Raw genomic sequence first — 14,056 nt, 5'->3', positions numbered from 1 at the left:
TGTTTCAAAAAACAAAAAGAAAACAAAACAAAAAGACTTTGGGTAAGGGTATGGCTTAGTTTGTGCTTGTCTAACACACGTGTGACCCTGGGTTTAATTCTCAGCACCTCATGAATATGAATTACATTTGCTAGTGATCTCAGAGAGTGGGAGCAGCAGAACGGGCAACTCAGTCATCCTTAAATTACATGAGTTCAAAGCCAGCATAATCTACAGGAGGTGCTGTCTCAGAAAAAGAAATTAATGTGCTGAATATCTGTTTAGAAATCAGTCTCCTTCCAAGAACTGCTGCTTTTTTATGATACAAAGAACAATGCGGGTTTTTTTTTGTTTTTTTGGTTTTTGTTTTTTTTTATTGTGCTTTTTCGAGACAGGGTTTCTCTGTAGCTTTTTTTGGTTCCTGTCCTGGAACTAGCTCTTCTAGACTAGGCTGGCCTCGAACTCACAGAGATCCGCCTGCCTCTGCCTCCCGAGTACTGGGATTAAAGGCGTGCGCCACCACCGCCCGGCCGACAAGAACAATGAGAATTGAATACGTTAAGTATGTAGTAGGAAGAATAATTTTAGTACAGCCAAGAACTGATGATGACGATAGATCACACAAAACAAAATTAGTGGAATCTGTTTAAAACTATTTATTACACACTACTCGGTATATTCATAATTAAATGACACTTGATGTTAATTTCACTTAGCAACCATTTATTGGGAGCCCACCAAGTATCGGTTACTAGGAATACCACAGTAAACAAGAGTGACCAAGTTCCCTACTCTGGAAAGATGTATCCCTAGTAAGAAGAGATGCACAATAAATAGAGGAATCTCATACACCAATAAATGCTTTGATGGACAACAGACTAACAGTTTTCTGAAGTCAAGGGTTACCTACCTCAATTACAGAGGTCAGACAAAGTCTTTGTGAAACAACTGAGCTGAGACCTAATAACAAGAAAGAACTGTCTTTGAAAAATGTAGAGAACAACTCTTATAGGTAGGAACAGAAAGCACTAAGCTCTGGGTGTGGCTGGGCGTGGCTGCACACACCTTAAATCCCAGTATTTTGGAGGCAGAGGTAGGTGGATCTGTGTAAATTTGAGACTAGACTTGTCTACAGAGCTCCTGCAGGCTCCCAAATAACCACACAAAGATTTAATATTAATTATAAATAATTGATAGCTTGGGCTTGTTACTAACTAGCTCTTACAACGTAAATTTTTTTAATTAATCTACTTCTTTTTTTTTTTAGAAAACATTCTTTTCTCATTTTACATGCCAATCCCAGTTGGCACTCTCTCCCTGCTGTCCTCCCACTCCCTCCTGCTCCCCCCCCACACATCACTCCTTAACCCATATTTCTTTTTTTTTTTTTAAAGATTTTTATTTATTATGTATATAGGTTTCTTCCTTCATGTATCCTGCAGTACAGAAGAGGACACCAGATCTTATTACAGATGGTTGTGAGCCACCATGTGGTTGCTGGGAATTGAACTCAGGACCTCTGGAAGAGCAACCAATGCTCTATTCCTCTGAGCCATCTCTCCAGCCACCCTAACCCATATTTCTTATCAACACTCTTCCATATGGTAGTACCTTTTTCAGCATGGCATGTTCATCTTCTCGACATCCCCTGGTGACTCCGCCCTCCTTCCCCACTTCCTCGCTTTGTCTTCAAGTCCCACCTAACCTCTACCTGCCCATCAGCTCTTTATTAACCAATGAGAGCAGTATGTATTCACAGTGTACAAAAGTAGTTCCGCAGCAAGTTCCAGGACAGCCAGGGCTATACAGAGAAACCGTTTTATTTTCAAAATAAAAACAAAAACAAACAATAGATCTGGATGTAGGAGTGGGTTTAGTTTATTAAAGAAGAATAGACCATTGTAGTTGAAGGTGGGAACTGACGAATTTTGTATAGGGAGCACAGACGGCAGGACAGGTGAGAACTCAGAGACAAGGACCAGATTGGGGAAGACTTGTGTGAAGCCACATAATACTTAAATTTTTACTTTTAGGATAATTGGAAGCATAGAGATGGTTTCTATTTTGGGGTTTGACTTTATTTATTGTAGGGGAAGGTGTGTGCCTTGGCACGTGTGCGGAGGTCAAAGGACAACTTGTAGGCATCGGAAGTTGGCTCCTTCCTTTTATTTATTTATTTATTTATTTATTTATTTATTTATTTATTTATTTATTTATTTTTGGTTTTTCGAGACAGGGTTTCTCTGTGGCTTTGGAGCCTGTCCTGGAACTAGCTCTGTAGACCAGGCTGGTCTTGAACTCACAGAGATCCGCCTGCCTCTGCCTCCCGAGTGCTGGGATCCTTCCTTTTATTATATGGAGTCTGGGGAGCAAACTCAGGCTTTCAAGTTTGGCAGCAAGAGCCTTGCCCACATCTCTCCGGCCCCTTGCCTGAGTTCTTGATATTCCAACAATGCTTAGCAAGCCTTCCCTACCATCTGAATTTCACTCACAGTAGCTTCCAAGCATTCTTCCCCAAACAGCAAACTCTCCGGCCCATTAGTCTTTATCTTATTATCAAAGTAGTTACTATAAAAAACACTGGAGTCTCTTCAAAATGTTAAGTGTGTGTTTTAAAGTGTATGTGTGTGTGTGTGTGTAAAAGTGGGAAGCGTTTGTGTGGAGGTCGGGGGACAACTTTGAAGCGTCTCCTACCTTTATATGGGTTCTGGGTTTGGACCGAGGTTGTCAGACCTCGTGGTAGGCCGCTTTAGCCGCTTTACCTGCTGAGCCATCTCACTGGCCTCATTTTATTGTTTTGACTTCAGTACCTGTGAATCTCACAACAGAGCTCTGAAAAGCCCTAGTGTTTTCAGCTGACAGCACACATTGACTCAAGTGATCAAACCCTCCAGTTATCGTTACACGGTACAGTGTTAGCAGTTTAATCTAATGCTCGGTGAATCTTTCGAGAAGAGATAGATGTTAGAAATTAAAATACATTTTTAAAAGAAAATCAAATCCCAATGAGATGAAAGCTGACTGGTAATTTCAGCAAAGATTGACCTTGGGGCTGTGGAGATGGCTCAGGTGAAGGCACTAGCTGCCAGCCTGATGCCCCGAAAGCAGACCTCAGGACCCACGTGGATGGAGAGAGCCAGCCTCAGCCTACAGGTGTGCCGCACACTAACTAAATAATTAAATACCAAAGTACTTCAATGAATGTGACTTCTCTTCCTCTGGTCACAGTGCTTTGTGTGTTTGGGGGTTTTGTTTTCTTGGAGTTGGTTTGGGTTTCATTTTTTAATGATTTATTTATATTTATTTTACATGCATTGGTGTTTTGCCTGCATATATGTCTTTGTGAGGATGTCAAATGCTCTAGAATTGGAGTTACAGACAGTTGTAAGCTGCTATTGTGGGTGCTGGGAATTGAACTTGGGCCCCAGAAGAAAAGTCAGAGCACTTAGCTATTCTAAGGAACCAGGATTTTTTGTGTTGTTTTGTGAGTTTTGTTTTGTTTTGTTAGTGGTGGTTTTTGAAAGAGGGTTTTACTGTGTTGTATATACCCCTGGTTGTCCTGGAACTCACTCTGTAGACCATATTAGCCTCAAACTCCAAGATGTGCCTCCCACCACCTTCCAAGTGCTAGTGTTAAAGGCATGCGCTACCACATCAGGCTAGGAACCAGGTTTTTATTCCAGCATCTCATAGATTCTCATAGCCATCTATAACTCCAGTTCCAGGGAATCTGATCTCTTTGGGTACCAGGTGTGTGTATGGAACACATATATACATGTAGGCAAAACACTCATACATAAAATAAAATAGAAGGATGAATTTAAAAAAAAAATCTGAGACAGGGTCTCACCTGGGTATGGTTGGATAGGTCTTTGAATCTCAGCTCTTGGGAAGAGGCAGAATCAAGAAGCAGCCTAATCTACAGATCGAGTTCTAGGCCAGCCAGGCTATACAGCTTTGTCTCAATAATAATAATAATAATAATAGAGACAAGGTTTCATAATATAGTCCTGGCCTGCCTGGTACATGGTACTCTACCACATGGCCCAGTTTTTTATTTTGTGTGTGGGTGGCTGTGCGTGTGTGCACATGAATATAGCACCTGTGGAAGCCTGTGTCAGATCCCCTTGGAACTGGAGTTAGAGGTGGTTGTGAGCAGCCAGACATGGGAACTAGAAACCAAACTCTGGTCCTCTGCAAGATGAGTACACACTCTTAACAGCTAGGTCATCTCTCCACCCCACTGATCATAAAGTTTTGTGTTTGGTTTCAGCATGAATTTGAAGTCAAAGGAGATGTTGTTACTGGAAGAAACCACCAAGGTCCAAAGCGATCCAGAGAATCCAAGGAAAAGGTAAGTCCCTCTCGTGTGTGACAGAAACCCCAGCCTAGGGCTCTGCAGCCAGCTGCTGTGGTGCACTGGGCACTGGCTCTGTGCTCAACAAGGCAAACAAGGATTGCTTCTGCCCCGTAAGTAAGAGAACATAAAGCTTAGAGTGGCAGTTGTAATTTGAGGTCCTGGCCAAGGTTTAGATCTCAGCTGATAGTGATAGAGTTTAGATTTCAAAGATGTGACTCTAGGCTCGGTTATGGCACACTCCTTTAATCCCAGCACTAGGGAGGCAGAAGCAGGCGGATCTCTGTGAGTTCAAGGCCAGCCTGGTCTACCCCGTGAGTTCCAGGACATCCAGGCCCACACAAAGAAACCTATCTCTAACACCCCATCACCACAAAAAAAAAAGAACTCAAAGATGTGAATCTAAACCTTTTGCTCCTCTTACTTCACCGTGCTCTTTTCTCTGAGTAGTATAGTAAGTGCTGTGAGCAGTGTACATGGTACAACCTGTGCGCACAGAATGGAAGCATCTCATAATCAACAATCTTACAACACTGTGATGTGTGGACTATTATTACCTATGTGTTACATATGAGAATACGCCACTTATTTTATATATGAGAAAACTGAGGTTCAGAGAGGTTAAGCTCCCCGGGATCGCTTAACTAGTGAATGATAGAAGCTAAACACAGGCCCTCGAGCTTCAAATATAAATTCACAAGTTATAGATGGCTTTGCAGGAGAAAAGCATATTATCCCAACAACTTTGCAAGTAGGAGCAGGACTCTGACTTTCTCTAGCATGCCATAGCAGATGGTGCAGCCAGAGCTGTATCCTCCTTGCAGAAAAAAGTCTCCGCAGTATTTCACACCTGCCTGGCAGGCCGGAGCCAACTGCTTTCCCAGGTTACTGGATAAGTGCTTGTGTTCCCAGGCTGCTTTTCTTCCCTTTCAAGTGTGCACCAGCAGGTGTTTCAGAACACTCCCACGCGGAGCGCCTTCTGTTCCTCCATAGAGACTTGGTTGAGAGGAGACCAGTAAGGGTGGTTGAGAGGAGACCAGTAAGGGTGGTTTGGACGGGATCACAAACCAAGCCCGGAGTTCTGAACCCTTGGGGTCAGCCCATCCTCACTCTCTGAGCTATCACATAACTGTTCCAGGTGCCAAGAAAAGCTGCTCGCCCTGCTTCTCGCTTTTCCCCAAGGTGTTCTCTGTGAGCCAACCGTTTGTTCTTACCCAGCTGGTTCCGTGCAGAATTAACACCAGGTCCGGCCGTCCTTCCTCAGAGGAAAGCCGCGTGCCACGGGGTTTCTCTTACATTCAGAAGGCAGTGACGGAACCTGCTTGGGCAAAGTAATGACATTCAGAAGATACTGAGATGTCACTGCGGTATTTTCACAAAGAAATGTGTTTGTAGAGGTGAAGCTTTAGATTCCTTATCTCACAACTAGACATTCTCATCAGTGTCGGCCTGGATATGAAAATTCCTAATGTTTCATATATCTCAAGGCAGCATTTGCTGCAGCTGACTGCCTGGAGGGAACTTTTAGCATTTATGAGCATCTAGGTCCTGTCAACACATTGGATAGGGAGAGCGGCAGAGGTGGGAACTGTCATTTCCAGCAATAACTGATTTGCCTGCTGCCCTCTTCCTCTGCCTGTCATGTGGGGTGAAGTCATTTCCAGTAGAGCCATCTGTCGTTTTCAGCCCCTTGATTTTGTCTCAGCTGACCCAGTCAGTTTTCTTCTAGTGTCATGGAAGGGTAGTCAAAAGAATGAGTTATTCAAATGGTATATGAAAATATAGCCGTCCACCGGGCGGTGGTGGCGCACGCCTTTAATCCCAGCACTTGGGAGGCAGAGGCAGGTGGATCTCTGTGAGTTCGAGACCAGCCTGGTCTACAAGAGCTAGTTCCAGGACAGGCTCCAAAACCACAGAGAAACCCTGTCTCAAAAAACCAAAAAAAAAAAAGAAAAGAAAAAAAAGAAAATATAGCCATCCATAGACCTCGTGAGTGGCGCTCCTTTGTCATCCCAGCATTCAAAGCTAAGGCGGGAGGATTGTGAATTTGGTGGACTACAGACTGAGATCCTGTATCAAAACAAAAATATTAATAACTGACACAAATTTAGGTTTCTTTAAAATGATAACTTGAAACTCTCAGAACTCTCAAGTCAGTGTACACCTGAGATTTTGTACTAACACCGTTTACTAGACACAAGCCTGTTCCAAGCTTGATTAAAAATGAAGTTCAAGAGCTAGTTCCAGGACAGGCTCCAAAAACCACAGAGAAACCCTGTCTCGAAAAACCAAAAAAAAAAAAAAAAAAAATGAAGTTCAAGCCACACAGTGGTGGCTTACACCTTTAATCCCAGTACCTGGGAGGCAGAGGCAGGTAGATCGCTATGAATTTGAGGCCAGCCTGGTCTACAGAGTTAGTTTCAAGACAGCCAGGGCCACACAGAGAAACCCTGTCTCCAAAAAAAAAAAAAAAAAAGTTTGGAAGTTCAGTTCCTCAATCACGCTAACCACATTTCAAGTGCCTGACAACCTCGGGTCTTAGGGCTTGCATCTTATGAGACAGATACAGGACATTTTCAGTATCACGGAACGTTCTTTGGGCGGCGCTAAGGAGCACTGTAATTATATTTTCCCTTCGAAGGTTGTGTCTGTGTGTGTTCTGTGTCATCAGAACACCAGGTGTTCCGGCCAGCAGGGGGAAAGGTTTGCACCAAATGAGAAATGTCCAAGTTGCCTGAAGATGCAATGGTAGTTGTCATAGCAGTAGGAAGGGAGGTGGGAGGGGCTCTTGACTAGCAGAGAAGAGGAATGTGTGCACATAAGATAGCTGGCTGTACTGGCTGGGGCATGGTTAGCCCTGATGCACCCAGTCAGGGTAAACATCAACCATCATCTAGTAGCTTTGAATTTCTTGCTATTAAATGTAAAGAAGAACCAGTAGGTTGTTAGTGTTTAGTTTATTTTCATCATCTCTGACAAAAAGTAAAGTCATTTTGCCAGGGTCACCAAGCATAAACCTGAACCTGACAAGGTGTTCATCCCTTAAATGACAAAGAATGACTTCAGGGGCTAGAGAGAGCTCAGGTTAAGAGCACTTCCTGCTCTTCCTAGCATCCACACTGGCTATCTCACAGCTGCCTGCAACATCAGCACCAGGAAATCTGATGTCCTCTGGCCTCCACCAGCACTTGGACATATGGCACATGTGTACACACACAAAACAATATTTTTTTTAGAGTGCTATATTCTATAGATCAATTTTATACATGATTCAGTAAAATCCAAAATCAGTTCAGAATATCGAACCGATCATCTGTCTCTAGGAAGGAGCACAGAAGTTGTCAAGTGGTAAAGAAAAGTTGTTTTATTTTAGGGGGTCTCTATTATAAAAACCCAGACTCAGCAAGGTGGTGCATTCCTGTCATCCCAGCATTTGAGAGGTAGAAGCAGGAGGATCAGGAGTTCAAGACCAACCTATATTACAAGTTTGAGGCTGCCTGGCCTATATAAGATCCTGTCTCACAGAAAGGGGGGAGAGTCTGGAGAGACAGCTCCGTGGTCAGTGCTTGCTGCTCATTCCAAAGACCTGCTTTTGATTTCCAGCACCCACATTGGGCAGCTCATAGCTGCTAGTAACCCCGGCTCTAGGAGCTCGGATGTGCTCTTCTGGCTCCTTGGACACCTGCATACCTGTGGTGTAGATTCTCTACATGACATCACTCATTCTCTTCTCTTCGCAGCTCTTCAAAGGCCTAAAAATCTGTTGTTGTGAGCCCTTCACCAACATGCCCAAAGGTAAGCACCCAGGAGGCTGTGCCATTGCAGAACCAGCTTTTCTTACATAGCAGAGCGTGCAGAGTAGCAGACAGGGTCAGCCTCTGTGGAGGTCTTTCTATGACAAAAAGCAAGGCATGTGTTCTTTCCCATGAGATCAGTGAGGAGTTAAGGTTTAAGGTACCGTATTCTGTGCTTGTGTGGGGCAGAACTTCTGGTATTGCTCACGTAGACTGAGAAGGGCAGCAGTGGTGAGAACAACCTGGGCTTTGCCAGTTAAGGCAGCACAGGCCTTTGTTGCTGTAGTTGTTGTTTTGTTTTGTTTTGTTTGCTGTAGTTGTTTTAATTTTTGTTAGATTTTGTTTATTTTCTGTTTGAGAAAGCATCTCTGTGTAGACCTGGCTGTCCTGAAACTTGCTGTGTAGACCAGGCTGACCTCAAACTCAAAATCCATCTATCTCTGTGCTACCACACCCTGCTTAAGAATTGTGGTTTTAGGGGGCTGGAGAGATGGCTCAGTGGTTAAGAGCACTGCCTGCTCTTCTAAAGGTCCTGAGCTCAATTTCCAGCAACCACATAGTGGCTTACAACCATCTGTAATGAGATCTGTAGGCATGCATGTAGGCAGAATACGGTATACACAATAACTAAAATAAACATAAAAAAAATAAAGAATTGTGGTTTTATTTTTATATGAAATGTTTTGTCTCTGAATGTGGCACCACTTTTGTGCCAGGAGCCCATAAGAGGTCAGAAGAAGAAATCAGATAACCTGGAACTGGGGTTACAGTTGGTTGTGAGCCACCTTGTAGGTACTTGGAACCAAACCCAGGACCTCTGCAAGACCAATCAGCGTTCTTAACTACGGAGCCGTCTCTCCAGTTCTCAGCACATGCCTTTGATGCCAGCACTTAGGAGGTAGAGGTGCAGCAGATCTACAAGGCCAGCCTAGTCTACAAGGAAATTTCAGGATGGGCAGGGATACAAGAACCTCGAGTTTATTATAAATGTCAAAAAGAGTTCTCTTCTTCCCGAACCGCCTTCATTTAATATAGAAGTTTTATGGTCTGGGCCAGGCCCAGGGGAAAGGGAGGTTCATGGTGGATATTAAGTGTGATATGCCAGCCGGGCGGTGGTGGCGCACACCTTTAATCTCAGCACTCGGGAGGCAGAGGCAGGCGAATCTCTGGGAGTTCGAGGCCAGCCTGGTCTACAAGAGCTAGTTCTGGCCGGGCGGTGGTGGCGCACGCCTTTAATCCCAGCACTCGGGAGGCAGAGGCAGGCGGATCTCTGTGAGTTCGAGACCAGCCTGGTCTACAAGAGCTAGTTCCAGGACAGGCTCCAAAGCCACAGAGAAACCCTGTCTCGAAAAACCAAAACAAAACAAAACAAAAAAAAAAAGAGCTAGTTCTGGGATGGGCACCAAAGCTACAGAGAAACCCTGTCTCGAAAAACCAAAAAAAAAAAATATATGATGTGCTAGTGAAAACTGCCATGGAGCTGGACTTAGTGACATGTGCCTGTAATCCACGCACTTAGGAGGTAGAAGCAGGAGAGTCAGCAGGCTAGGGCTGTCCTTGAGTACATAGAGAAGTCACCACCAGCTTGGGCTACCTGAGACCCGAACCACAGAAGACTGGTGTGGGCTCGACTCTTGTTATCAAAGGCCCTTGTCCATGTGTAGCTGTGGTTAGTTCTCTTCAAAAAGAAGGGTTCTTCCCCTTTTAATCTGAGTTTCACTTCAGATCCAGGGACTGGAGTCCTATGACTTAGGTAGGCCTTTGTACAGTGTTCTCGGCCTTCCAAATGATGCTCCCCTTAACACAGCTCTGGTGCTGTGGTGATTTCATTGCCACTTGATAACTAATTTTGCTACTGTTATGAAGCATAATATAAATATCTGATATTCAGCTCCTGTGCAAGGGCCACTTGATCCCTCCCCCCCAGGAGATCGCAGCCCACAGGTTGAAAACCTGGGCCTGAGTGTCTGGCCATGAGCGGATGAGTGGTAGCACAGTGTCGGGCAACAATTTCTCTAGGGTTTTGTTTTCTTGAAACAGGGTTTCTCTTTGTAGCCCTGGCTATCCTTGAACTCACAGACATCCACCTGCCTCTACATCCCAAGTACCAGGATTAAAAGTGTGCGCAACCATCGCCCAGCTGGTTTCTATTTTTATACCCTTTTTTTTTTTTGTTTTGTTTTTTTTGTTTTTTGTTTTTGTTTTTTGTTTTTTCAAGACAGGATTTCTCTGTAGCTTTGGTGCCTGTCCCGGAACTAGCTCTGTAGACCAGACTGGCCTCGAACTCACAGAGATCTGCCTGCCTCTGCCTCCCGAGTGCTGGGATTAAAGGCGTGCACCACCACCGCCCGGCTATTTTTATACTTTTAATATAGTGAAAGCCGGAGACTCTAGTGAATGTCATTGGGGCAGAGAGGCTAAGTTAGCCTCACCTCAGGCAGGCAGAAGACCTCCACAGTTCCCAGGAGTGAGCAGTCTTCTTTCCTGAACAGTATGAGGATCCTTTTAAGAGTACATCCAAAGAAGCCAAAGTTGATCGGTTCTGCCGATTTTTAGGCCCAAGCTCTTCTGATAATCATTCCCTAGACATGTGGGTTCTAGCTCAGCATGTGACCTGTTCTAATGCTATACTGGGTGTCTGGCCAGGAGGACATGTTGTTTTGGGTCCCCCTCCCCCCTGGATGAAATACAGTCCCATCTTTTCACATTTAGAGTAATTATCAAGAATGGTGCTCTCAGTGGCTGTGATTACCAGTCACCAACACTGAATTTGAGTGCAGGAGCAAGGAAGAAAGACGAGTGTTTTTCACATAGTATCTAGCTAGTTAGCGAATTACTGGAAATCCGATCCTGGGTTTCTTTTTCACGTGCTTCATTTGGGAGACCATGAAACCATATCTACCAAGTGGCTTCATGGAGACAAATGACCAGAGCAGGCAGCAGCATATCAGTGGCAAATTAACTTAGGAGCCATACTGATTTTAGGGTCTCTACAAACAAAACAAAAACTGGCCGGGCGGTGGTGGCGCACGCCTTTAATCCCAGCACTCAGGAGGCAGAGGCAGGAGGATCTCTGTGAGTTCGAGACCAGCCTGGTCTACAAGAGCTAGTTCCAGGACAGGCTCCAAAACCACAGAGAAACCCTGTCTCGAAAAACCAAAAAAAAAAAAAAAAAAAAAACTGACTGCCCCCTGAGAGGGTTTGCTCCAGGGAAGACTGGCACAGGCACGAGGTGCACGTGTGGATCACTGTGGTGGTTTTACATCCGTTCTCTACAGATGAGCTGGAAAAGATGCTGCAGTTGTGTGGGGCTTCTGTGGTGAAGGAGCTTTCGTCACTCACCCGTGACACAGTGAGTATTGGGGCCTTCTTAACAGGAGGAATATACTCTCCTGCCATTAAGCAAGTCCTGTAAAGTAGCCCAGGGGCTTTCTCTACAGTGAGCTTGTGTCAGAGGGCTCGGCTGGGAACCATGAGCAGTGAATGTGTGGAGGGAAGCCTTTCCTTTCTAGCCTCTCACCATGTGAAAGTGGCGGCCGATTTTTCCATAAACCCTGCTGTGATACACTTTTCTTCCTTCCTGGAGATGCAGGATGCTCATCCAATTGTGATCGTACAACCAAGTGCCTGGACAGAAGAGAATGGCTGCCCTGGTAAAGTGTATTCATGTACTTACAGGATCTGTGGGGTCCTATAGGGTGGGTTTGATTCACTAATTACCTGGTGTTTACTTGACTGATTTTTTATTTTATTTTATTTATTTATTGAGGCGTGGTCTCACCATGTAGCCCTGGCTGTCATGGAACCAGCTGTGTCTTGAAACTCAATGAGCTCTACCTGTCTCTGCCTCCCAGGTGCTCAGGTGCTGGGGTTAAAGGTATTGCCACTCTTCGTGGCCTATTTTTGTCATTGTTGAATGAATGACTAAAATGTTAATTAAGAAAACTTTATTACAGTCAGACTCTACAAGTATCTTTGCCCACTGAGCCATCTTTTTAACGTTTTTGTTGTTTTGTATTATAAAAGTAATAAATGAGACCAGGTATGGTAGTATACACCTTTAACCTCAGCAGAAGGAGGAGGCAGAAACAGTTCAGTCTCTGAGTTCAAGTATAGCCTGGTCTACAGGCCAAGTTCAAGGCCAGCCACAGCTGTACGGTGATACCCTGTCTTTAAAAAAAGTAGAGTGTGTATGTATGTATGTATGCATTTACACACAAGCGATCACGCTTCTGGTGGTTTGTTTCCTCACTTAAGTTCTTCTCCACACCGTTGCTCTCTTTGGTGGCTTCGCCTTTATCAGGTTGAAGCTCTGTTATTTCAGTCTTCAGAGGCTGGGCTTTTACTGCCATCGCCCCGCTGGCTTCTGAGTAAGGATTTCTGTCCTGAAGTGTTTCTTCAGAGCACCACCTTGGCTCCCGCCTGTTGACCCTAAGGACTCCTGTAATCAGATCCCAGTGTGGATTGATTGTCTGGTCTGAAGAATGACTTGACACCCTATCTTTGTGTGTTCTGTCTGCAGAGATTGCACAGCTGTGTGAGGCACACCTGGTGATGTGGGACTGGGTGTTGGACAGTATATCCGTCTACCAATGTCGGGATTTGGACGCCTACCTGGTACAGAATATCACCCATGACTATAGCGAGCCACAAGACCCCAATGATTAGTTTAGGAAGTGACCTTTCCATGCCCAGGGACCATCTCTCGCTCCTGGGTGCTTGCACGTCCTCCTCACTAAGTATTTTATAGACATCAAAGTTTCTACCTATGTGAGGGTCCCTTAAAAGTTCAGTCTATTTTAACCCCACCAATTGATCAAGATGCCAGTTCGTTATAGATTGTTCTTGGAGAGACAGAGTAGAATGTGTGGCTGGTCTGCACTGGGCATGGTGTCCACGCCTATAATCACAGCACTTGGTGGGAAGAGACACGGGTATCATGCATCCAAGGCCAGCCTGGGCTATATAAGACCCTGACTAAGAGTGAATAACTGGTGATCCTAATTTGTTTCTAATAACATCTCGTGTTCATAAAAGCCAAGAGTCAATTCCTTCAAGGAGATTGCTTGAGATCTGTGATTTGACTTAAAATCAGTACTCAAGACTCCAGGTTCCACACCCAGCACCAAACAACACCCATATTACCCCCATCCGTCCCTGTACCCCCCAACACAACTTCTCACCCCCACCAAGAAAACCAGAACAGGTCTTGGGTGTCAGTGGACCTCAAGAAGTTCAGAGGCAGATATAATGTATTCAATATGAACATAAAGTTTTTCAAGTACCAGTGTCCAGGAGAGCCTTCTAATTCCCGTAACTGATGAACGCAGTGTTTGCTGTAGCCCTGCTAAGTAACCCATTCCTCTTAAAATACAAGATCTCTGATATGAATATTTCAGACTGAAAATGATGGATCCCACCAGGAAAGGAGCTGTTGCTTTCTTAAGAAGTAATTTTTTCCCTTTTGCTCCCTATTGCTGAACCATACTGCTTCATAAATAATTTTGTTTGCTGAAGGAAAAGAATGTATTTTTCATAAACTCATTATCTTTGGCTGTTTATAGCTGTTGGAGGAACTAGGTCTTCCCTGACCCCCCAGTGTGCAAGGGCAGGGGAAACCTGATTGTACAAAGTGTGATTTATAAATATTGTGCTGTCGACACTGCAAATAAACTGACTGCCAAACACTTTTACTAGAGTGACTATTTGTGGGGTCCTGGCAAGATGGCTCAATGGGTAAGGGGCCTGCTGCCACACTTGACAACCAGAGTTCAAGCCCTGGGACCCACAGGAGACAAGGAAAACTGACTCCTGCTAGTTGTCCTCTGACTTTCACACGTGTGCGCGACCTGTGTGTGCCCGTGCACATGAAAACTAACCAAACAAGTAGATGTCATAAAAAATTAAAAGAACAATAAATGAAAAT

At 44.6% G+C, this 14,056-nt stretch overlaps 1 protein-coding gene across 1 annotated transcript in view; it reads left to right on the top strand.

Moving 5' to 3' along the window:
• Brca1 (BRCA1 DNA repair associated) overlaps window positions 1–13,717 on the top strand; it is a 71,698-nt gene extending 57,981 nt beyond the window's left edge. Inside the window, exons 19-23 of the mRNA XM_057775846.1 lie at window positions 4,253–4,333; window positions 8,077–8,131; window positions 11,409–11,482; window positions 11,717–11,783; window positions 12,653–13,717. Coding sequence (XP_057631829.1) covers window positions 4,253–4,333; window positions 8,077–8,131; window positions 11,409–11,482; window positions 11,717–11,783; window positions 12,653–12,798 — 423 coding nt within the window. The 3' untranslated portion in view covers window positions 12,799–13,717. The remainder of the gene's footprint in view (window positions 1–4,252; window positions 4,334–8,076; window positions 8,132–11,408; window positions 11,483–11,716; window positions 11,784–12,652) is intronic.
• Window positions 13,718–14,056: the final 339 nt, after the last annotated feature.

This window comes from Chionomys nivalis, chromosome 7 (genome assembly GCF_950005125.1).
Source record: "Chionomys nivalis chromosome 7, mChiNiv1.1, whole genome shotgun sequence".
Classification (NCBI taxonomy): Eukaryota; Metazoa; Chordata; class Mammalia; order Rodentia; family Cricetidae; genus Chionomys; species Chionomys nivalis.
The sequence above is the reverse complement of the archived record's forward strand: the minus strand, read 5'-3'. Positions and strand labels throughout refer to the sequence as shown.